At 36.2% G+C, this 25,524-nt stretch overlaps 3 protein-coding genes across 3 annotated transcripts; 2 read left to right on the top strand and 1 right to left on the bottom strand.

The window, feature by feature from the left end:
- Positions 1–800: 800 nt before the first annotated feature.
- LOC149888788 (zinc finger BED domain-containing protein 4-like) lies at positions 801–1,558 on the bottom strand. Its single transcript, XM_090089122.1, has 2 exons — positions 1,261–1,558; positions 801–1,198 (listed from the first exon to the last, which is right to left on the bottom strand). Exons 1-2 carry the CDS (start codon positions 1,556–1,558, stop codon positions 801–803), a joined length of 696 nt encoding a protein of 231 aa, XP_089945248.1.
- Positions 1,559–17,363: 15,805 nt separating this feature from the next.
- On the top strand, positions 17,364–18,395 carry LOC149888787 (uncharacterized). Its single transcript, XM_090088774.1, has one exon. The coding sequence runs from the start codon at positions 17,364–17,366 to the stop codon at positions 18,393–18,395; it is 1,032 nt and encodes a 343-aa protein (XP_089944900.1).
- A 3,495-nt stretch (positions 18,396–21,890) lies between these two features.
- Positions 21,891–25,524, top strand: LOC149888786 (uncharacterized). Its single transcript, XM_090089121.1, has 3 exons — positions 21,891–22,600; positions 22,850–23,684; positions 25,264–25,524. Exons 1-3 carry the CDS (start codon positions 21,891–21,893, stop codon positions 25,522–25,524), a joined length of 1,806 nt encoding a protein of 601 aa, XP_089945247.1.

Raw genomic sequence — 25,524 nt, 5'->3', positions numbered from 1 at the left:
GTTATACAATTTTCATGACATTTTTTTTTTCATTTGACCTCCTCATAGTATCAAAGCTTTTAAACTCCTAAATAAATTATATTTCATGAAAAAATAGAACATAGATACTCACTTCTAAAAGAATTATACTATACTAATTATAGTAATATATACAAAATCAAATATTTTTAAATTCTCATATTATAGTTCAGAAATATTAACATTTCACCATGAGCTCCTGTTAAGTTATATCTCTTTGCAGTATATACATTTCCACCTATACTAAAAAGTCTTTCACTCTCCACAGAAGACGGTGGGCAGCTTAAATACTTTAAAGCAAGCTTTGCTAATAGTCGCATTTTGGTTTTCTGTGATTTCCACCACAACAAAAGATTGCTTTCTTTGTCAATAAGGTCTTCATTTGAGTAGTGTTGAACTTTGTTTAATAAAATTTCATTTGAAATTAAAGTTTGTGGTTGACTGATTTGTTTAGAATTAAATCCTACATGTTCTTCAAAGCAATTGTCAAAACCCATTTCTACTATATCTTTCTATTCATTTAGTACTGTACCATTATTTTCATGTTCTGAGTCAATATTTTCAATGTCACAAGCTGCAGACCGATCATTTTCAGTAACTTTGATGTTTTTTGTATTTTCATGGGTTTTAATAAGCTGAATGGTTATGTTCTCAGTACTTTTTTTAGCAGCTGAAAAGGTGTTTCATTTTTGAACATTTTTAATTTGAATCTGGGATCAAGAAATATTGACAAGATGATGTTATAGTTATCAGTATATTGTTTGAAACTATTCTCCATTGATTTAGTTGTCATCAATTAAAGCTTTATTAATGAAATGTTTCAAAAACTGTATCTGTGGTATAATATCTGAGACAATAGAATTTCTTTCACTCAAGCGAACTCTTGTTTTGTGGAAATCTTTTAGCAAAACACAAAACTGTCCAATAATCATCCATTTGTTTGCATTTAATAAAGGAAGCTTACCATTTTCAAGTGCATATTTGGTTAGAGGTTTCCTTTGATCATAAATTAGTTTTAACATATGACAGGTACTATTCCACCTTGTTGGAACATTTTGAATAAGTTTGTGCTTAGGAACATTGTTTGCTTCTTGAAGAGCTTTAAGTTTAGGGCAGGCTTGGGGAGAATGGCTAAAATGCCCAACAATTGAATGCCAGTTTGCAATGACATTCTTGACAACTGTTTGTTCAAAAATACACTCATTAATTACTAGTTGCAGTGTGTGTAAAAACAAGCCATACTATCATATGGGCTATCTTTAATAGCCTTAACAATATTTGTACCATTATCTCTAGCTATTAAATGAATTTTTGAAGGTGATATTTTAAATTCAGCCATAATATCTTTAATCAATTCAGCAATATTTGCTGCTGTATGCCTCTCAGGAAAAGGAGCTACTCTAAGTACAACAGTTTTCTGATTAAATGTATTGTCTAAACAGTGACCTGTCAGGCTAATGAAGCTTTCATTTGAACTACTGGTCCATATATCAGTAGTAAAGCTTATGAATTCAGCAACTGAGTAAACATGGACAGCCATTTTTAACATAAAGTATGAAATAATTTCAGCAACTGAGTAAACATGGACAGCCATTTTTAATATAAAGTATACACTAATTTTTATTATTTTACATACCCTAATGAAACAATGCAACTTTTTTAACGTCTAATTTCCAATGATATATTAAGAATAACTAGATGTCTAACTGCCGTAAATCGGTATAAGAAAAAGTGAAGCAAAAATCGGCCATTATGGCGGGCAAAATCTTTACGCTATTTATCAAAACAAAACAAATACGAAGCTTTTGATTTGTTAAATTTGCCCCCCATAATGGCCGATTTTTGCTTCAAAAAATACGCGAAAGTTAGACATCTAGTTATTTTTAATATATCATTGCTAATTTCATTCCCTAACGAACACTCCTTTGACCATACTGCGCATGCGTAACGCATGTGCAGAACTATTTGTAAACTTTTTTAACGACTAACTTTTTTAACGCAACACTGGCTTTAAAAAATGGCTGTCAATAAAGTCTCATGTATTAAACTTACATTTTTCCGTTAAACCTAATTTTTTTTCCAGTAACTTATTTCCAGTAAAAAATAATATTTTTTCCGGTAGTATAACAACTTTTTTCCAGTAAAATGGTTGCGGTAAGAAATCAGTTTTTTACCAGTAAAAAGTTAATTTTTTAAAAGTTATTTTCCGGTATTCAAACTTCCAAGTAGAAAATTTTTGTTTTTCAGTAGAAAAAATTTTTTTGAAAAATACTTCAAGTGCTCAAGTGAAAAATACTTTAAGTGTAAATAGATTTTGGAATATAATTCCAAAAGAAACAATAATCTATTTTGAATTAAACGAATGTTTACATTAAACTTAGATTTATTTATCTTGAAGATTGATATTTAAAATTCACTTAAACACATCAACTTCTTCTAAGCTAAACTTTACATAAACTTTATACTTTGTCCAATAGATTTAAATCAGGGTTACAGATAACCATCAGGAATTATTCACTGAATCAGCAAAGCTTTTCGAGCTTTTTTTGGATGACCTGGCTTTCTTTTTTGGTGCATTTGAATATTTTTGGCTTCAGGAGGTGGATTGTACAATTTCAAACGTATTGCTACTCCTACTGAATGCTTACAGGAGTAATTTTTGAAGAAATGAGGACAAGTACATTTTGCATCTTGCCAACTGTCACCTTTCATCTGAACCACCCAAATTCCAAATTGGTTCTTAACAAATTCATCGAAAGTGGCATCATTTTGATTTTTGTAGATCAAAATGTCTTCTTTTTTAATTACATTTTGCTCCCCACTTGGTATGTAATAAAAATTTTCTGCTTCTTTATTTTCTGTAAGAATTTCTTTCTTGGATTTTACCCATTGGTATGCTGATGTCTTGGTAGCCAAACTGATTGTTGTTGTTTTTGAAAACAACTTCAGATTATTTTTGTAGCCAAAAGACCAGTTTTCAATCATCTGCAAAGCAACAACTTTGAACTTGCTGATAGGAAATCGTTCATGAAAGGTGTGCTCATCTTTAATTACTCTATTACATGACTCAAGACAGTTGTTAGTGGTTGGGGTGAAATGCCTATAGCCCTCATACCAATTGGAGTTAGTGTTAACCCACTCTGTTTTGAAGTAAAGTAAAAACAAATGTTCTTGGTCATCCCACTTTTTAAAAAACAGATTGATGGCAATTAAGGAAGATTCTGGGCTTGATAACTTTTGTAATGTTTCAATATCTGTCAAAATTGATGTTCTGTTCTCTATTTTCACCATGGATTTAATTTTCTGTGAAACATTTCGGTACATGTGTGCCCAACACATCACAATTCTTTGTTCTTCACCAAAAACTAACTTAAAAGCATTTTGAATGGATTGAGCAGCATCAGAAACCAAAACCTCAGGAGTCATAACAACTTCAAAAATATTTTGGACACCTTTTCTCAATGCTTCAAATAAAAATGTAAAATCTGCAGTTTTTTAGACATACAAACTCCTATGCCAAAATGATGAAAATGGCGGTCAGAATCAGATGTACCAACAACAAAAACTGGATAGCCTTGCCAAATGAGTTTGTAAGTAGCATCAGCATGGATGATCTTTGCATCTTTGGCAAGACTAAGCAAATGTTTGGTTGAAGCAAAGAATCTGAAAAGGAACTCTTCATCATATGTCACTGTGTAGGACACAATAAATGCTGTATGTTCATCTTTTGGCACTGAAGATTTTTCAATAAACCACTTTTCCAATTCACCTAGACTGATGTTAGTGACTCCAAACTTTTTCTTTCTCAATTTTGCAAGGATATTATTCAGTTGTGTTTGAGATGGTACACAAAAGTCATTTTTGGCCAAGTAGTCACGAATTTGTTTGGGTTTCATTTGCAAATCAAAAAGTCTGTTGATTTCTAACTGAACTTTTTCAGAAAGTTTACCTCCTCTTTTAGTCTCAATAGAATCATGTGTGTGTTGTGAAGTTGTTCTGTATAATAATACATTAGATGAGAAACTGTCATACAAAAGATAAATGCTTGCAGCACATTGAGTTTCTTTAACTTTCACAAGATTACATTGGTAGTAGTCTTTTTGACCTTCTTCAGTTTTGTTTCGAAAATCAAAACTCCAATTTTTTTCTTTGTTCAAAAATTCTTTGACTTCATTTAAATTTTCTAATTTGCAGTCAAGTTCCCATTGCTTGTAGGTTTTTTTTTTTTTTTTGGAGAACTAGGTAGTGAATCAGCTTCACTTTCTGATGAGTATTGAGGAATGGAATTCATAATGTATTATGATTAAAAGAAATCTGAATATTGCTCTAATAATTGAAAAAAATCTTACATGAAAGTAAAATGATGTAGCTAGCTGCTACTGTTACTGCTACTGCTGTTACTACTACTACTACTACTACTACTACTACTACTACTACTACTACTACTACTACTACTACTACTACTACTACTACTACTACTACTGTTGCTGCTGCTGCTGCACTTGCTACTACTACTACTATTACTACAACTAGATTTATATACATATATATATATATATATATATATATACATATATATATATATATATATATATATATATATATTTATATATATATATATATGTGTATATATATATATATACATATATATATTTCTGAAATATATATGTATTCAGAAATATATATATATATATATATATATATATATATATATATATATATATATATATATATATATATATATATATATATATATATATATATATATATATATGAAATTTATTTTACTAGAACTAATATTAAATTACTGGAAAAAAAGTATTATCTACTGGAAATAAAGTTAATTACTGGCGGTTTACTTACTTACCGGAGATTAATTATTTTCTACTGAAAATAATATTTTTTTTACTGGAATTTGTAGAAAGTGAAACCGGGAAAAAAGCTATTTTTTACTGGTGATTTAAATTGTCGCGTTAAAAAATTTCCCGTATACGCTATCCAGTTATATTTTGAGATCAGTGGCCATAGTGAATATTTTTCCTGAATCCGTTACTGCAGCGATATAAAAACTCATAATTGACTGGAATGTTGACTTGGCTCATTGACGAGTTAAACTAGACATGCATCATTTCTTAATCATTTTTAGTTTTTGTTAAAAGAATGCATAAACCTGAATAAAAACGAGCCAGATACACTGACACTAGCTTATTTTTCAGCATTTTGCTTATTTTTAGGATTTTTCTAAATTCAGCATCATGTTTAATGAAAAACTGAGCATGACCCAAATATACATATTGCAATCTTACCTAAAGAGACATTTTAGTCTTTATTATAAAATTCATGTAGTTCTATTAAGCCACCATTTACAGAAATTTAATAAGATCATTAGTAGTTCTCTTGATCTATGTGTGAATATGTAATAAGCAGATTTTTAGCTTAATGTTTGGGTTTGCGCAAACATTCTTGTTTCTTACTTTAAATTTCCTCATGTTAAAGAACTTTTTTATTAGCAGTAAAACTTTAAATATCTTTTTCTTTTAGCTGATACCAAATTTAAAATGGATGAACATTACCAAAGGTATAGACGTTGGGTGCCAAATTATTTGCACAACCGTCCTTATAGTTTAGTTAAGCATGGCTTGATCAAAAAAGATCTTGCTGAAAACATGGATATGTCTGGAGTCATCATGATCAAACATGGTGTATTTGCTGTATCTAGTTGTAGCCAGACAGCTATTAAGTATTTTTCATCTTTTAGTGATGATTTTAAAATGTACCTACCTAGGTTGGATGTCAACAGCCTACCTATGCAAGCACTTTTTTTTAGTATTTAGAAAGAACCTTCCCCAACACCATGACCAACATCGAGTGTGCTGTCATCACTGAGTCTAAATTCACCATACTTAAACTTAGATGAAGATGGTTATAAAGTATTACACAAAAAAAAACACCTTATAATCAGCCGGAAGGTACAAGTCACGAGACTATAACCGATGATTGGAATCAGAGATCTAAAAATATTACAAGTGTTTGCTCTGGAATGAATGTCAGAAAAATAGTAACAACCATCCAAAACCTATCATTTAAGTTTAAAAAAAATTCAGAAGAAATTGTTCTTGTGCACAATACTCTTGCTAGCCTGATAAATAAACTTAACCGAGCAAGAACTAGAGAAACTGGAATTCAAATTTCTTTAGTACAGGTCAAGTTGCCTGGTGCACCAAAGAAGCACATTCCTGTTTCATTCCTGTTCTTAAATCAATAAAACTTTTAAGTAATCGTGTTAGTTCTCATAAAGATAAAATAACAGCTGCTTCTAGATTTTCTTTCTGATTGAAAAAATAATTTAACAAGGCCAGTTGAGGTGAAAATTGTTGAACCTGTTAATTGGAAAGGTATGTTTATTGATAGATGCTTCTGATGTTAATGACAAATTCCCTATAGAAAGATGTCATTTAGCACCTAACTGTAAACTCTCTTCAGATAATTTGTTATATATAGTCAATTGCGGGTTCTGGCGCATGAATACTTTTCCATACTTAAGGATGCAAAGATTGATACGGGTTCTGGCGCATTGATACTTTTCCATACTTAAGGAAGCTAACGTTGATGTGATGACTTATTTTTTTTTATTTGAAAATGTATGAGTGTTCTGACGCATGAGCACTTTTCACTACTTTTCCATACTTAAGGATGTAAACATTGATGTGTGAGTGAACATTTTTCATGTCGTGTTTTTGTAGACAAACTTAAGTATGCAAGCGTTTTTCATGTTTTGAGACATGAATAAGTATAGAAATAATCATGTTATTTCTATACCTTAATCTAGTAACGAAGTTCTTCAAGATGCCTAAAAATTCGAAGAATTTCCATTGTTTCAAAGAAACTAAAAATCACTTGTGATTTCCATAGTTTCTTTGAAACTAAAGTTTTTAAGATGTTAATTCAATTTTTAACTTTTTATTCTTCTTATTTAAAAAATGTTTATAGCGAGGTCTGAAGGAGAAATAGTAATGATAAAGGTGTATTTTCTTTAAAAACATTCGAAAACGTTTTAAAAGCATTTACAAATTTGAAGAATTTCAAAGAATTTCCATGATTCTAAAGAATCTACAAAATCATAGATTTTTCATGAATCCAAAGGATCTACAAAATGGAGCCTAAAATGGGTATGCTATTGAAGGGTGAATTTGGACCGAGAAGTAAACCAAGGCCGGAGAATTGTTCTTCTTCTCCAGAGCCAATTCGATCGTATGCTTTTTTATTCTTGATGTAAAGCCCATCACCTTGAGTATTTCCAGTCCAAGGTTTTAAGAATAAGCCTGAACCAAATTTGGATATTTTTAGTCCTTTTCCGTCTTTTTTAAAGTAAACGATACCGCGTCCAGCGATTTTGTCTACCATGGCAGAACCGGCAGAGGCTCCAACACCAGAGAGTAGTCCAGTGGCAAGAGCAGGAACGACTTTTGTAGCGATGGTGCTTCCAATAATCCCTAGTAAAGGTAAAAGGGCACCGATGAATCCACCTTCTACCTTTGCGTTGTGCATGAGTTGTTTTTTGCTGAGTTTGAGAGTAACGCCTTTTCCAGCTTTATATGCTTTTGCAATTTGGTTGAGTTGGGTTTGCGTTACAGCAAGAACATGTTCGCCGCTCAAGTCTTGATGAGTGAGTTTTATGCTGGTTGCAGTATTGTCTTGAATGGCTTTTTTAATTTTGTCAGCTTGTCCTTTCGAAATGTTGAGACCGATCTTTTGATACATTTTTAATAGAAAAGGAAAAAAATTTAGATTATTTGAGATTTAGATTCTTCGAATCCGCGAATTTCACAAGTGAAATTTATCGATTGAAAACGCTTCCGGAGAAAAGATCGTGTAGAGTGGATGAGATTTTTTCTCTGATGTGGTATCTGACAATGATGTCTTCTCCTCTAAAATCGATCAAATGATCATCTTGATCAACGATTTGTGTTTCCATTCTTGAAATTTTGCTGACAACGATGGGAAGGTAAATGAGGTGAAAAGGTTTTTCAACAATTTTGGTTCCGGGTTCAACTTGTGGGTAAAAGGAGTAAATGTCGTTTGTTGTTCTTCCGTCTAAATAAGACGAGCCGATAATGTCGTTGGTGACTCGGATCACTGCAGTTTCTTCAATTCTCACGATGTTTTCATACTCGTAAGTGTCGATGACACTTGTGACTTTATTAGGGTCGACAGGGTCTTCTTTTTTTTCGACGTAGGTGTATTCGTTTCTATCGAATCCGAGGAGCGAACCTATGCTGTTATTGACGTTGAAATCAACCCAGTATCTTGTAGTTGCTGTAGGCTTTCCAAATTTTAATACGGCTTTTAATGAAGACTCGTTTGCTGTAATGGTGACTCCGTCTACTCTGTACAAGCTTCCTGTTTGCTTTTGCATTTCATTTTGAAGGTACTCGTTGAGCTGGTTGATTTCGTAGGATCCTTCTTGAATGTAGATGGTGTAACTGTTCGATCCAGCGTTTGGGCTGTATCTGAAAACGTTATTTTTAGAGGTGATGTTGGGGTAGCTTCGATAGGTTTCAAGTCCTACAAGAGCCATTTCGTACTGTTTGTTTAAATCCAGCTCGATAGGTCTTTCAAAGTATGTTTTGATGGAGCTGTTTGATACGGTGGGAAGATCTTTTTTAGATTTAGCAAGCAAATAAAATCCAGACATGTTTTTTATACGTTTGGAAAATAAAAATCGTTCAACCCGCTTCTGTACTTTCCATTGTATTTTTTGGAGGACAAATCAATGACAGCAAAACCATGAGGTACAGACCAGCAGTACTTGCAAAACTTTTTAAATTCTTCTTTTTTCATGTCGCTGGAAACGTGATCTTGATAAATGTGGTTGATGTTTTTATCGTCCTGAGGAAAGAGGCAAATAAAGTTGGCATTTTCTCTGATGGTTTGTCTTGGGAGTAAGAAATAGTTTTGAGATAGGTAAAAGCAGTCCACGTTGGAGTGTCTTCCTCGGATGTAATATTTTTCGCATTTGTTTTGTTTGGTGAGTTGCAAATCGTCAAAGATCATCAAGTTGTTTTTGGTTGAGTTTAAGGATTCAGGTTCAGGCACGTCTTCTTCACTTTCGAAAAATTGGCATTCCATGTCTGTTTCTCCGTCCCATTCTTTCGATATTTCATCAATGACGTCTTCAGGACTGGAGTTTAGCTCTTCAATTTGGTTTTGAATGTTGAATAATTGCAGAATGAGTTCTTTTGGTAGTTTCTTCTCAAAGGCTTTTTTGAGTATTTTGTATTCGGGTTGGAAAAGGGATTTGCCAAAGACTTGCAAGTGGTTATAATCCAGCCATCCAGGCCTAAGCAATAAATTGAGAAGCAAGGTTGTTTTTCCACAACCGGACTTTCCAACGATGATTCCTCGAATGCTTCTTGGCAAAAGCTTGTTGTTGTATCTTTTGGTTTTTCCGATATTCCATGACAAATCAATGACTTCCATTTTTGTATTAGAAAATTTTAATTTTCCATAGATTCGCAAGCGAATTTGAGATAAAAATTTTTCTTGTATTAAAAATGTACTGCGTTAAATGCAAAAGAGAAACTGAAACTATTCACTTGAAAAAGGAGATGACGAAAAACAACCGACCAATATTGAAAGGGACTTGCGGCTCTTGCAGAACAACCAAATGCCAATTTATTTCTTCGCATAAATCATCTTCTACAAAAGGAGGTGATTTGGTGGAGTCGATTAATAAGCTGTCGAGCAAAGTTAAGCTTCCGTGGGCAAAATTTCCAGGAGAAATGCACATTCCTGGGATGAACTTTGCAGGGCCTGGAACCAATTTGGATAAGAGACTGACTTCTACAGACATGTATCAGGAGTGGAGCAAGCCGGTGGATCGAGTGGACAATGCGGCATATCACCACGATTTGGCATATAAATATTTGAACGACGTTCAAAGCAGAAATTTGGCGGATCAAATGATGCTTGAAGAAATGAACTCCATTCCAAACCCCACTCAAAGAGAGATTAACGAAAGAAAGCTTATTACACCTGTAATTAAAGCCAAAGCTAAATTTGGATTGGGTGTAGGATCTGAAAGATCTGCAAAAAAAAAAAAATGCCTATGAAATGGACAGACCAGCTTGCAGAGCAGCTTCATAAACCTGTCATCCACCATTATAAAAGAAGAAGGGTGATTGTGAACGGCCTCGACGAAATATGGGCAGCAGATTTGGTGGACATGCAATCGTTTTCAAAATTTAACAACGGTGTAAAATATTTGCTCATGGTGATCGACGTGTTTTCAAAGTATGGGTGGATCGTTCCGTTAAAAAGCAAAACAGGCTTTGAAGTGGCTGAATCGTTGAAAAAGATATTCCAAGAAAGAAAATGCATCAAATTGTGGGTAGATAAAGGAAAAGAATTTTACAACAAGCACGTGAAAGCGTTGGGTGTCCAATTGTATTCCACTGAAAACGAGGAAAAAAGCTGTGTCGTTGAGCGATGGAACAGAACGATGAAAGAGAGGATGTTTAAATATTTTTCAGCCAACAATACCAATAAATACGTTGACGTTTTGGATGAGATGGTGAAAAATTACAACAACACAAAGCACTCTTCCATTAAAATGACTCCAGTGGAAGCCAGCGATGAAAAGAAAAAAGGTAGGGTATGGTGGAATCTGTATGGAAAGGATCAAGAATTAGCAGCAAAACCGAAATTTTCCATGGGTGATCAAGTGCGAATCACAAAAAAGAAGTCTCATTTTGAAAAGGGGTATACACCGAGATGGATTGAAGAGGTTTTTACCGTGTCCAAAGTTCAGTATACGGATCCGCCAACGTATAAAATCGCTGATGCTAACGGTGAAGAGATTCAAGGTACTTTTTATGAGCAGGAGATGCAAAAGACGCATCAAGAAATTTTCAGGATTGAAAAAATCGTTCGCAGAACAAAAAGCAAATCACTGGTCAAATGGTTGGGATATCCAGACTCGTTTAATTCGTGGGTAGACAATAAAGAGTTGATCAGTTTGCTTTCGAGTGACATTGGTCATTTCCTTTCTGAAAAAAATTTTCAGGTTAAAGAAAAATAAAGTCAAAGAGCAAAGATTTTCAACGAATGTTAAAATGATATAAAAAAATTTCTTTTCATATTAAAAAAGATGAATTTCGTGACGATTGAGAATTTTGATGAGAGCAAATTATCGGTTGGAGAGATTTATTCCGCAACCAAGCCCATTCAGTACCAAAAGATTCCGCTTTATTATGAGTACCCCTCTGGAAAAGATTTTTTTGTTTTGAGAACCCCCGTTTTGTTTTCTCTGGGTGTGTTTGAGAACCGCAATTTTGGAACGAAAGAGCTGGAGGGATATTCGATTTCCTTTCTCGGTTTCAACGAAAAAAACGGAGTGAGCGAAAAAGAAAAAAAGTTTATCGAGGTGACCGAAAAGATATCAAAATTTCTTCGCGAAAAAGTCAAGGAAATGATTCCAGCTTTGAAAAAAGGAGGAAGAACGAAAAAAATCATGACAGAGGATCTGTCCATTTTCAAAAACAAATCCGATAATCCACATGCATCTCCCATTTTTTTCGGAAAATTGTTCACAAAGAAAAGTGAAAAAAACATTGAGGTTTCTTCTTTGTTTTTCAAAAAGGAGAACAAAAAGATGGTGAAAACAGAACCATTGACATATGTTCGACAAAAGTGTTTTGTTGTTGCCGCTTTGAGAATCGAAGGTGTTTTTGTTGGAGCGCAGATCGAGTCCATTCAGGTTAGGATTCCCGAAGTGGTCATCACAAAAAACGACACTTCAGTTCAAAGCATCCTGGGTGGTGAAATGGAATCTGACGAAGAGATGTAAATCCATTTTTAAGATCCTTTGGATCACTGGAAATCACAAGTGATTTTTAGTTTCTTTGAAACAATAAAAATTCTTCGAATTTTTAAGATCCTTTGAAACAATGGAAATCACAAGTGATTTTTAGTTTCTTTGAATCCATGGAAATCATAAATGATTTTTAAATTTTGCACGAATTTAAAAATGATTAACGTTGAAGGAATTGTTTTACCCAACGAGGCCTTGACCAACTTTCAATTGGAAAAAGCTGCCAAACAGTTAAAATTGGAAAACTTTCGAGGTGTTTTTGAAAGAGACACATTGCCGAAAAAACCTAGAAGAAAAGAATGCGGGATTGTCAACACAGGTGATTCAAGCACTGGAGGATTTCATTGGGTGTGCTGGTACAAAGACGGTGATAAGAAATACAGCTTTGACTCTTATGCTCAACCTCCTCTTGTTGAATTGGTTCACTATCTGAAGAGTCCTGTTTATTACAACAGCGAAAGAGTGCAGTTTGGCCATACCTCTTATTGTGGTCACTTGTGTCTTTACGTTCTGAAAAAATTAGATGCAGGTCTTGACTTTCAAAGCATTATGAACACCTTGTGGTAGACCAGGCAAAAAAAATAAAATCTGAGGCATATAAAAATGATTGACAAATTTGGTAGATCAGAATTGGGTCGTTATTTATACAACCCTTATTCAACCTCTCTTTCAAGCGATCTGTATGTCAGGACAGATGGAAACAGCACCATCACTGCAGACTTGGATTTCAACTCTCACAAAATCATCAACCTAGCAGAACCGACCAACTCACACGACGCCGCGACCAAAAATTACGTCGACACGCATTCGACGGGCGGAGGTGGAGGAATAGGAACTGCTGACTTGGATTTGAATTTTCACAAAGCGATCAATTTGAACGAGCCAACCAACCTTCACGACGCCGCCACCAAAAATTACGTCGATGTCAGCTCGAGCATGCTCGTCAAAACAGACGGAACGAGCACCATCACTGCTGACATGGATTTAAACAACAACAAATTACTCAATGTGAAAGATCCAACCACTTCTCACGATGCTGCGACAAAAGCGTACGTCGACACCAAAGTGGCTTATTCCAATATTTTGTACACAGACGTCAACATGACGTCACACAAATTGACCAATCTGGCAGAACCCGTTTCTTCTTCGGATTCAGCCACCAAAAATTACGTGGACACGCACGCGTCAACAGTGGGAACCGCGGACTTGGATTTGAATTCTCACAAGGTGATCAATGTGCTCGATCCTTCAAACGCGCAAGACGCTGCGACAAAAAGTTACGTCGACTTGTTGTTGCAAAAATCGAGCTTGACCAGTGTCGTCCCTGGATCCAGTTTCACCAGTTTGGGGTTTAAGTCTCAGACGGTCACAGCGTTAACCACTGCTCCTGTGTTTGCGTTTTCCGGAAAATCTGGAGTGCTGAGAAGACTGTGGCTGGCTTTATACAGCGCCTCTGGCACAAATATTCCTGGTCAAGTCTTTCTTCGAATCTTCACTGACGGAGAAATCAATGTGGGAAATTATGCAGAAACAACGGAAGGAATCGGAGTGGACCAAACAGGACTTGCCACTGATTTGCTTTTTTCCCCTCTCGGAGGAGCTTTTTACGCCAATTCATTGCAAGGATGTAACACTTTCAACTCCACTTCTTTGGGAGGATATTTCACCTTGAACATGCCTTTCAGAAAAGACATCTCCATTCAACTGGTCAACAAAAATGCTACAGCCATCACGTATTGGATTCAACCCTTCATTTCCACTCTTGCTTCCATTCCTGCTTCCATCCCTCTTTACAAGCTGTACTGCTGCACGTTTAGTTATTTAAACACGACGTATGGCAGCGAATATGTTTTGATGAACACCCACGGGAAAGGAAACGGAGTCTTTCTCAAATACATCAAGATGCACATCATCGGCTCTTCTGGAAACTGGTGGGAATCCAGAGTCAGAATGTACGACGGCAATTTGCCTCCCGGAAACAGCACCGTTCTCACTCCTTGGACTCCTTACAACACCAACAATTACACCTATTTTCCTGATTACGACTCTGACAGCACATGCATTTTTTCCTCCTCCGGATTGGAAGATTTTTACTTTTCTTCCTGGAACGGAGCAAACTTAACCTCGTTCAACAACACATCGACGGGGCTGTTGTACCAATCCACCGCCTCCATCGGCTCCACCACCACCATCTCTTTTTACAGAAATTTCGGAGAAGCAGACTCCATGCCCAGCGTCGCAGCAGGCAGAAGGCTCGTCGTCACGCTCAACTCCGATGACGCACAAGTCGGGCAATCCGGAAGCTTTTACCTTCTTCTCGGACAAGCCTATTATTACGGATAATATCTGAAGGATGAATACGAAAAAAAGATTCCTTACTGTTAAAAAAGATGAGAAGAATCATTTGTATTGACGAGAATAAGTTGAAAGGTACCGTTTATTTTAACGATCATTTGGAACATCCTCCTAGACGGCTTTGTCGACGTTCCAGATGCGAAATATTTGCTCAAAGAGACATTAAGTTGAACCGTTTATCCAAACAGACGATTGTTTTTATGTTTGGGATTAAAGTGGATAAAGGTATTGCTTTGGTGAATTTGAGACATGAGCTTAATTTAAGGTTGAATTATTTCAGTCACTTTATGCTTTTTTCAGAGTCTGTAGAGAACGTCTTTATGGAAATTTATAACAGAAGCGACAAAGACGTCGTGATTAAAAAGGGAGAGAGCCTTTGCATCGTGAATTTCTTGTGAGTAAGAAATTTTTTATTTCTCCTTAATAAAAAAATGGATATCAACAATTATAAAGAAATATACCCTGTTCTTCCAACGGCTCCAATGGATGAAGGAGGACATGTTTATCGTCTTCAAAAGATCGGTGAGATTCAGAAAGAGATAGACAACGAGAGGAAAAAGCGAGTTCATCTCAGCAAGAAGTACCATCGTGTTTTCAAGATCATTTCGAATGTGGATAATACGATGCAAGGATTATGCATAGCATTGGGTGCGACTGGAATAGGTCTTTTGTCAACGATTATTGCTAGTCCTGCAGCGATTGCGTGTGAAGGGGTAGCTATTGGAATGGGTATTTTATCGATTATTGGAGGTCAAGTGAACAAAAGAATGGCTTTGAAAGCGGAAAAGCACGAGAAGATCAAAGTGTTGGCCGAGTCAAAGTTGAACACGATCAGCGAGCACATTTCCAAAGCGTTGGTGGATAATAAAATAAGCAATTCAGAGTTTCAGTTGATTCTTGGTGAGCTTCAAAAGTTTAAAGAAATGATGGAAGAGATACGATCCAAAACTAAAACCGATGAATTGTCAAAAGAAAAAGTGCGAGAAGATATCATTAATGCGTTTAACACTTTTTATAAATCTAAAAATGTTCAGTGATTCGAGAAAATAATTTCTATCGTATTTTAAAAACCATGTCTTTTTTTAAAATACAAGACCCGAACAAAAGAGATGAAATTGTGAGAGAGATTAATGACAGAAGAAAGAGGATTTATCAGAACAGCATCAACGACAACATTTTAGATGCCAATTTTCAGACGGATGTGGGAAAGCTGTTTAAGCCTCTTATTCAAAGCAACGAGAAGACGCTCAAAAAGATAAAATCCGAGGTTAAAAGCGAGGTTAAAAACGAGCAGGAGAGCATCAAGCAAGAAGTGCCTTTAGAGTCGTCTATTTTTCCTGAGGACAATCAGTTCATAAAAAGTTTGTTTGATCTAGACACAAGAGCAAAATTTAAAAGAAGCTTTACTAACAAGTTTGAATTGAGCAAAAGAGATGGTCAATATACGATTGGAAAAATGGGAGTGATGTTTGAAGGCAACGATATGATTGTTGGAGGCGAAAAGTATGAAGGAACAAAAGGTCTTTGGGATCTCATGACCAATCCAAGCGTTTCAAAGAACGTGACAGCAGAAGATGTGGCTAATTACTCGAAAATTTTAGTAGAGAGTGAGGCTGTAAAGCAGGAAGCGAGACACAACAAGCCCAGAGCTTCCGAGATTGAAAAATACAATCAATTCATCATCCCCATTGAAAATGAGCTGAAATCTCACAAAACGGCTGAAGATCCTGTTTCAGCTCCTACGAGTTACGATCTTGAAATACTTGATAAAATGCATGCTGAAAAAGAAAAAAAGAAGTTAAAAGAGGATTATCGTGCAAAAATGGAACGTATTGAAAAAGGGAAAGATGCGCTTGGAGTTGATAAATATAATGAGTACAAGGAGCGCCTGAAAAAAGATTATGATAAGCAAAAGAAAGGTTTAGGAGTGATTGTTCTTCCTAGCGATCCGAATGCGTTGGTGGAAAAGCTTGAATTGAGCGTGGCTGCTTGTCGTGCTGGGAATACGGGATCGAGAAATGAAGCTGTGAGCATTTGTGATGAGCTGTTGAGGCAAAAGGTGATTAGCAAAAACCAGTACAAATCGATAATGAAGGTGATCTGAATTTTTTTTCTCGTATTTAAAAAATGATCATTTACAGAAACAGATATGTTAAGAAACACGTTGTTGGAGGAAGTGGAATCATGGACACGTTGCGTCATTTTTTAAAAAGAGCAGCAGCATCAGGCGCGTCAAGAGCAGCGTCTAATTTGGCTGGCAAGATTGCAAAAAGCGAGTTGGGAAGAGAGGCGATTACAGCTGCCAAATCTGCAGGGAAAGAGTTGACTTCTTCGGCGATTGCGACAGCAAAAGATGTGGTCATTGACCAAGGCAAAAAGGCGCTAGAAAAGGTGTATACCAAGACTGGAACTCCTAAAAATTCTTTCCATGGATCTGAAGGATCTAAAAATTCTTCGAATTTCCATGGATCTGAAGGATCTAAAAATTCTTCGAATTTCCATGGATCTGAAGGATCTAAAATATCTGAAGGAACTCAAAAGCTTACTCAAAAAAGCAAAGACATTATTTCCGGAATGGTCGGACCTCCAAAGGTGAGCAGCGATTATTCCTCTCTTGGAGGGTCTCTGTCTCATAAAAACGTCATCCGAATCCAAGACCTAGTAAAAATGGGAAGAGGACTGAAGATCGCATAAAAATTCGAAGAATTTCCACGGATCCAAAGGATCTAAAAATCATAAATGATTTCCACGGATCCGAAAAGGATCTAATGCGACGTTGTCACCACGGATCCGAAAAGGATCTAAAAATTCTTTTCATAGATCTGAAGGATCTAATGAAATTTTTTTTCTTTGGTATAGAAAAATGGCAAATTCAGATGTTTTAGACATTACAGAAGAAATCATCATTGATGAAGATATTGAGAGATATGAATTTCACGAATATGAACCGGTCAGCGCCAATTTAAACACGTCCGGTGAGATAAGAATCAACATTGAGCAGCAAGATTTGTTCACACGTCCCTGTGATGCTTACCTTTCGGTGGAAGGAAGACTGACAAAAGCAGACGGTAATTCCTATGTGGATGCGGATGTGATTACTCTTGTTAACAACGGCATCATGCACCTGTTCAGTCAGATTTCATATCAGTTGTCGAATCAAGAGATTGAGACCATATACAGTCCAGGTCAAGCCACTACCTTGCTGGGTTTCCTGAAATATCCTGTAGAGTTCCAAGTGTCGGAAGGAATGAATCAGCTGTGGCAAAGAGACAGCACTGCCCTTGCCGATCTTGCAAACAATAGCGGTTTTAGCGCAAGACATGATTTCATCATTAAGCAGCCTGCTGATAAAGGTACCTTTTCATTCTGCATTCCTTTGAAGCACATTTTTGGTTTTTGTGAAGATTACGAAAAAGTTCTTTACGGATTCAAGCACACGATAACCCTTGTAAGAAAGAGCGACGTTGATGCGATTTTTAAGAGCGCTGAAACAGCCGCAGGAAAAGTAACCTTGAGCAAACTGTCTTTGTTTATGCCTCATGTCACTCCCTCTGTTATGGCCAACAACCGTCTTTACAAACTCATCGAGTCCAAAGTGGACGTTCCGTTGACGTTTAGATCCAGACAGTGCGACACCATTGCCGTGCCAGTGTCCAATACGTTCAGTTGGAGGTTAAGTGCTAGATCAGCCAGTGAACGTCCGAGGTACATCATTGTTGGATTTCAGACCAATAAAGACGGCAGTCAAGATCTAAACCCTTCCGTGTTCAACCACTGCGATTTGAAAAACATGTATGTGACCTTAAACAGCGAAAGGTATCCTGCTGTGGATTACGACTTGGCCTTTACAAACAACAAATTTTCAAGGGTTTACAGAGACGCATGCAAGTTTGACAACAAGATTTTTGGAATCAGCGAAATTGTTGCCCAGCCGAATATAACAGCGCTGAACTACAGGCACATTTGTCCTATTTTCGTTTTTGACGTGAGCAAGCAGGCTGAGAGGTTAAAATTAACCGTGTTGGACGTGCAAATTAAAGCCACCTTTAACGCAAACGTTCCTGCAGACACTCAAGCCTATGCCGTGGTGATCTCTGACAAGCTGCTCAGAATCAAATCAGACGGAAACAAAATGAAGGTTGTGTATTAGGTGCAGAGCACCCACATGAATTCTTTGAATTTATTGATTCTTTGAGAATCCTGGAAATTCGAAGAATTTTTTAGGTGCAGAGCACCCGAATTCTACGAATTTATTGATGATAAAAAAAATAAATCCTTAATAAAAGGATGATTTATACGAAGAAGGATTTGAAAAATTTACTTATCGAAAACGGAATTTCCAAAACATCGAAAAGCAAAATGGGTTTGGCGATGATTGCGCTGGAGAACCATCTGATCGACAAAAATGCGATGATGAAGGATGTCAAGCCGATAGATTCCAAATACGAAAGGCTTCGTTTGATCCGAAACCATCCCGTGGCTGTAAAAATGACGCACGCTGAAACAGGAGAAGTGATTGAATACGGCTCTCTTTACAAGGCGATGAAAGAGACGGGACACGGCAACAATTATTTTGAGAAGCGAAACGGAAAAATAGATGAAAAAGGAATAAAGATTGAGATTATAAAATGACGTTTCACCCGTTTTTCTGGAGTGCAGAAGGAAAATCTTTAATTCTTTTCGAAGAATTAAAAAATTGAATTCGAGTTAAATAATTTACGACAAAATAAAAAAAGATGGATTATGATGAAGAATATTATGAAAAAGAAGAAGCTTTGATAGGACAATGGATAGATGATGAAAGAGAGCAGGAAGCGTTTAGAATGATGATGGAAAGAGAGCGGGAAGAAGAAGATTTTGAAAAAGAAGAAGCTTTGATAGGACAATGGATAGATGATGAAAGAGAGCGGGAAGAAGAAGATTATGAAAAAGAAGAAGCTTTGATAGGACAATGGATAGATGATGAAAGAGAGCGGGAAGAAGAAGATTATGAAAAAGAAGAAGCTTTGATAGGACAATGGATAGATGATGAAAGAGAGCAGGAAGAAGAAGATTATGAAAAAGAAGAAGCTTTGATAGGACAATGGATAGATGATGAAAGAGAGCAGGAAGATTTTGGATCCATGGAAATCACAAGTGATTTTTAGATTCTTTGACTTCGTATGGACCCAAAGGATCTAAACCGTGAAAATAATTTTTTAAGATCTTTTAGATCACTGGAAAATCTTTTTTAATTCCGCTGAAGAATTAAAAAATTGAATTCGAGTTAAATAATTTACGACAAATAAAAAAAGATGGATTATGAAGAAGAAGACTTTTGGATAAATCATTGGATAGATCAGGAAAGAGAGGATGAAGCGATAAGAATAATGATGGAAAGAGAGCGGGAAGAGCGGGAAAGAGAGTTGGAAGAGCGGGAAAGAAAGTCGGAAAACGAGATCATTGCAGAAGAGTGGGAAAAATTCTCTTCGTCTTCTTGGAGAGCGGGAAGATTTTGCGCTCCTGCTGCTTAAAAAATTTAAAGATTTTACACGCTTTTGATTCTTTTTTAAGAATTAAAAGTTTGCTGAAAAAATTGAATTCGAGATGAATAATTTACGACAAATAAAAAAGATGGGTAACAATCAAAGCAAATTTTGTAAAGATGAAAATTTTGGAGGGTATGAATTTTACAAGCCAAGTGATTCAAAGTTTGAATTTTCTATCATAAGAGGGATAAAGATGGGTATTGCCAAAATAGAATATGGGATAAATAAAGAAGGCAAGTTGGAGGAATACGTAGTAGCAAAATATGATAGTAGAGCTTAGGCATTTTTTAATTCTTTTTGAAGAATTGAAAAAAATGAGTTAAGAAGAATAAAATCTTTCAGTAATAAAAATGCATTACACAAAGAAGGAATTGAGAGAGTTGCTGAAGGAAAATGGTGTTAACAAAACATCAAACAATTTGTTGGCTTTGACACTGATCGCGCTCGAAAACAATTTGCTCAATAAAGAAGAATTGATGGAAAATGTGAAAGAAATAAAACCTGTGGGAAGACCGAGAATACGTGAACCAAAGGAGAAAAAGCCTATCGATCCTAAATGGGCAAAACTTGTTGAAATTAGAAAAAATCCTTTCGCTTACAAAATTACCAATGTGGAGACAGGTAAAGTGACAGAATACAAGTCTCATCATCAATTAAGAAAAAAAACAGGTCACTACTGGAAATACTTTGACAATAAACACGGTTATCAAATAATTAAGTTGTAACGTGATTTTAATTTTGTTGAAAATTAAAATTCTTTATCACGGCAAAATTGAAATGGGTTAAAGATTTTTTTCTCTCTATATAAAATGGATAAACTTAATATGAAAGCGCTAAAAGAGATGGCTAATGACCGAGGTGTCAAAGGCATCTCAAGAATGAGAAAAGCTAAGCTCATTGAAGCTATAAGAGCAACAAAGCCCATCATTGGGTATGGTCCTGCTCGTAGACGAACGACTGAGGCGAGACCTTTGCCTGTTAATGCTACCGTAGTTAGGTTTGTTCAACCTGTGAAACCTGCAAAAGTACGGTTTATTGTTGAACCTGATGTAACACCTGCTCCAAAATCGACAGATCGTGAAAGACCGGTCCCTGCACCAAGACCCGTTTCCAATGACTTGATTTCGTTCGGGTCTGCTCGCTTGCAAAATCGAGTGACAAGAACTGAACCATCCATCCTTGACACACCTGTTGTCGATTCAACAAACGTCATTTCACCCAAACCTGTTCCTGCTCCTAGACCTGGATGGCTTTCAAGAATTGCAACGACTGTCTCCAACGGTTTTAAAAAAGTGCTCACTGTCATTGACCCATACGTTCCAACTACGGTGAAGAAAACAGTAAGCAGCGTAAAAAGCGGAGTTGAAGAAACAATAAACTCTCTCAAAGACATCGTATTTGATGCTCCAAGTCCTGTTGTAAAACCTCCTATTGCTCCTAAACCTTACACCATAAAGTTTAATATGACTAAGCATTCAGCAGAGCGCTCCACCAGAGTATTTTCTTACGAGCCGTCTTCTCAATACCAAGACCTTGTTTCTTTCTTAAACTTGGTGAGAGAGTCTGCTATTCAAACCATGCAAGGAGAAATCAACACAAAGGTAAAAATGACTCTTGTATGTGAAATGAAGCGTGTAAGCATCTTAACAGGTGAAGAGACTACTCAGCAGGCTAACTTTTCATCCTTCATGGAAAGACTACTCAAGGGTACAGATGTGAGAGAGCTCATGAGTCAAATGGAAGAAAAAATCTTGGGAAGCAGTGCCAATTACAACAAGATGGGATCCAATTGCGTCTTGTCCAAGATTGTAAAAATTGATATCAGCTTTACTGATTATGTGCCTTTTAATGGATCTTCTTACATGGAGCTACCTGTCAAGTTGAAAAACAAAAAGGCTATTATCAACATGGAAAACACTGATAATCAATGCTTCAAGTGGTGTGTCACCAGAGCTCTTAACATGAAAAATAGAGACAATGAAAGAATTGACAATGAGTTGATTGAAAAATCGAAAGAGCTCCATTGGGAAGGAATGGAATTTCCTCTATAGGTGACTGAAGTCGAAAAGTTTGAGAAAAATAATCCTAACATTAGCGTGAACGTCTTTGAGTATGAAATGAATAAACCGCAACCTTTGCAAATATCGAAATTTCATGATCGAAATGTATTGGTTGATTTGCTTCTTATCTCAAACGAAAAAAACAGCCATTACTTCCTCATTAACAATTTCAGTCGGTTTGCCGGCTCCTCAACAACAAAAGGAAAAAGAAAACTACATTTTTGCAGAAATTGTATGCATGGTTACGACCTTGAAGAAAAGCTTCAAATCCATCGAAAATATTGCTACGATAACGCACCCATGAGAATCGATCTTCCAAAAGAAGGGTCAACTGTTCAGTTTAAAAACTTTAACAACACCATGAGAGTTCCGTACTGTGTCTATGCCGACTTTGAAAGTTTTATCAAGCCCATCGATGACAACACTTGCACCCCTGACTTAAAACAGTCATACACCAAACAATATCAAAAGCATGTTCCAAGCTCGTTCAGCTATTACATCGTAGGACCTAATGGCTTAAAAATTAAATCTTTTGAGTACACAGCCGAAAGCGAAGACGATGACGTAGGTAAAAAGTTTGTTACCAGTCTTGAAGCTGACTTTTTAAAAATTCATGGCGACATCGATTCACTGAAACAGCAATGGAAGAATATGCCAATAAAGACTGAGGATGATGAAAAGAAGTTTGAAGCTGCAACCAAATGTCACATTTGTAAAAAGGATCTTAACGGTGATAAAGTATGGGAACACTGTCATTTGACTGGAAAGTACCGTGGTGCTGCTCATAATGCATGCAATAAAAAATATCGAATTCCAAAATTTATTCCCGTTGTCTTTCACAACTTGTCAGCCTATGACAGCCATTTGTTCATCAAGAGATTAGGCGGGAAACTCAATTGCATACCTAACAGCGAAGAAAAATACATCAGTTTCTCAAAAAGCATCAAAGTGAGAGATTCGATTGATAAGAAAGGTAAACCGAAAAAAGTGTATAGAGATTTAAGGTTCGTTGACAGCTATAGGTTCATGCAAAGCTCGTTAGCAGATTTGACTGGAAACCTTGTTAAAGATTTGTGTGAGGAGTGCTCCAAATTAGACCCTAAGACATGCAAAAAGGACTGTCTTGATAAGAAAGGTAAAAAATGCAAGTGCAAAGACAATTGTAAAGACTGCGCTCATAGAAGATTTAAAAAAGGAGACATCATGTGCAAACATCTCAATTCATTCTACAGCGGAGAACAAAGAAATTTGCTGCTAAGAAAAGGAGTTTACCCCTATGAATGGGTAGACTCGATTGAAAAGTTTTCTGAAACGCAATTGCCTCCTAAAGAAGCCTTTTATTCTAGACTAGATGATAAACACATCAGCGATGAAGACTATGCGCATGCTATAAACGTTTGGAACGCATTTGGATGCAAAACCTTTAGAGATTATCACGAGCTATACAACAAGTCCGACGTGATGAATCTTGCCGATGTCTTTGAAAATTTTAGAGACACTTGCATGGAATATTACGGTCTCGACCCTCTTTGGTATTACACCTCTCCTGGTTTGGCTTGGGACGCTATGTTAAAGGAAACTAAAATTGAGCTGGACTTGATCACCGATATCGATATGCTCCACATGATCCAAAAAGGTATACGCGGTGGAATATGCATGATCTCGAATCGAGTTGGAAATGCTAACAACAAATACATGCCAAACTATGATCCTTCAAAACCATCCACATTTATTCAGTACTTAGACGCTAACAATCTTTATGGGTGGGCCATGAGCAAAGCTCTTCCCGTTAGAAAGTTCAGATGGATGACTGATCTTCAAAATTGGCGCAACATACCTTGCTTTCTCGAAGTTGATTTGAGCTATCCTGAAGAGCTTCACGATCTACACAACGACTATCCTTTGGCTCCTGAAAGATTAACCATTGGAAAAGTAGAAAAGCTGGTCCCTAATTTAAACAACAAAGAAAAATACGTCATTCATCACGAAAACCTCAAACTCTATGAACGACTTGGCCTTGTCATCACCAAAATTCATCGAGGAATCAGCTTTGAAGAAGAACCCTTCATGAAATTGTACATCGATGGCAACACCAATAAAAGAAAAGACGCTAAAAACGAATTTGAGAAGGAATTTTTCAAACTCATGAACAACTCTGTCTTTGGAAAAACCATGGAAAACATTCTAAAACATGTCGATATTAAACTAGTTACCACAAGAAAAGAAGTCTTGAAACTATCCAAAAAGGAAAGGTTTAGTCGAAGCACCATTTTTAATGAAAACCTCACTGCCGTTCACATGAAGAAAACACAAGTCACTTACGACAAACCCGTTTACTTGGGATTTAGCATCCTTGACCTCAGCAAGACTCTCATGTTTGAACACCACTATGACTACATGAAACCCAAATACGGTGATAAAGCTAAGTTGCTCATGACTGACACCGACTCGCTCATTTACGAAATTGAAACTCCTGATTTCTATAAAGACATTGCTGATGACGTAGAAAGCAAATTTGACACGAGCGACTTTCCTAAAGACCATCCTGCCATTCAAAACGTTGGCTTCAAAGTAGGTAAAAATAAAAAGGTTATTGGCATGTTCAAAGATGAGACCGGTGGAAAGCAAATCACGCAGTTTGTAGGACTTCGACCCAAGCTCTACTCCTACTACATCCCTGAAGAAAAAGAAGATGAAGATAAAGAGCATAAAAAATGCAAAGGGGTTAAAAAGAACGTGGTTAAAAATCATCTCACTCATCAAGACTACTATGACTGTCTAATCAATAAGGAAGAAAAGCTTGCAACCATGAACGTTTTCAGATCCCATCAACATGACATATACACTGAAGAAATTAACAAGGTCGCACTCAGCGCTAACGATGATAAGAGAATAAGGAATGATGGCACTCACACCACCTTAGCCATCGGTCACTACAAGACAAGAAAATTGAATTAACATCTTAAAAACTTTAGTTTCAAAGAAACTATGGAAATCACAAGTGATTTTTAGTTTCTTTGAAACAATGGAAATTCTTCGAATTTTTAGGCATCTTGAAGAACTTCGTTACTAGATTAAGGTATAGAAATAACATGATTATTTCTATACTTATTCATGTCTCAAAACATGAAAAACGCTTGCATACTTAAGTTTGTCTACAAAAACACGACATGAAAAATGTTCACTCACACATCAATGTTTACATCCTTAAGTATGGAAAAGTAGTGAAAAGTGCTCATGCGTCAGAACACTCATACATTTTCAAATAAAAAAAAATAAGTCATCACATCAACGTTAGCTTCCTTAAGTATGGAAAAGTATCAATGCGCCAGAACCCGTATCAATCTTTGCATCCTTAAGTATGGAAAAGTATTCATGCGCCAGAACCCGCAATTGACTATATATTTTGTTAGATACTTCAGCAAAACAGATGTTGTCTGACACTGTTATCCACACCATGCAAAAGATGGTTACAAGTGTATGTGATCTCCAAGATTCTGTTCTTGTACAGAACCTTTTATTTGATATAGAAAAACCATCTTTTGTCAAGGTGTTACATGATGGTGATGCCAATTGGTTGACAATTAGTACTTTTGGATGTTCTGTTGGTGAAGTTTTCCTTTTAGACAGTATGTTTTGTGGCAAAGTGAAAAATCATGTTATTTGGCAAGTTTGTTCTATAATGCACTAA

Source organism: Hydra viridissima, unplaced genomic scaffold (genome assembly GCF_058129835.1).
Source record: "Hydra viridissima isolate aposymbiotic clone 2 unplaced genomic scaffold, HvirCarnegie_v1 scaffold_5, whole genome shotgun sequence".
Lineage (NCBI taxonomy): Eukaryota > Metazoa > Cnidaria > Hydrozoa > Anthoathecata > Hydridae > Hydra > Hydra viridissima.
Note: the sequence above shows the minus strand (reverse complement) of the source record. Positions and strands in the feature narration are given on the sequence as shown.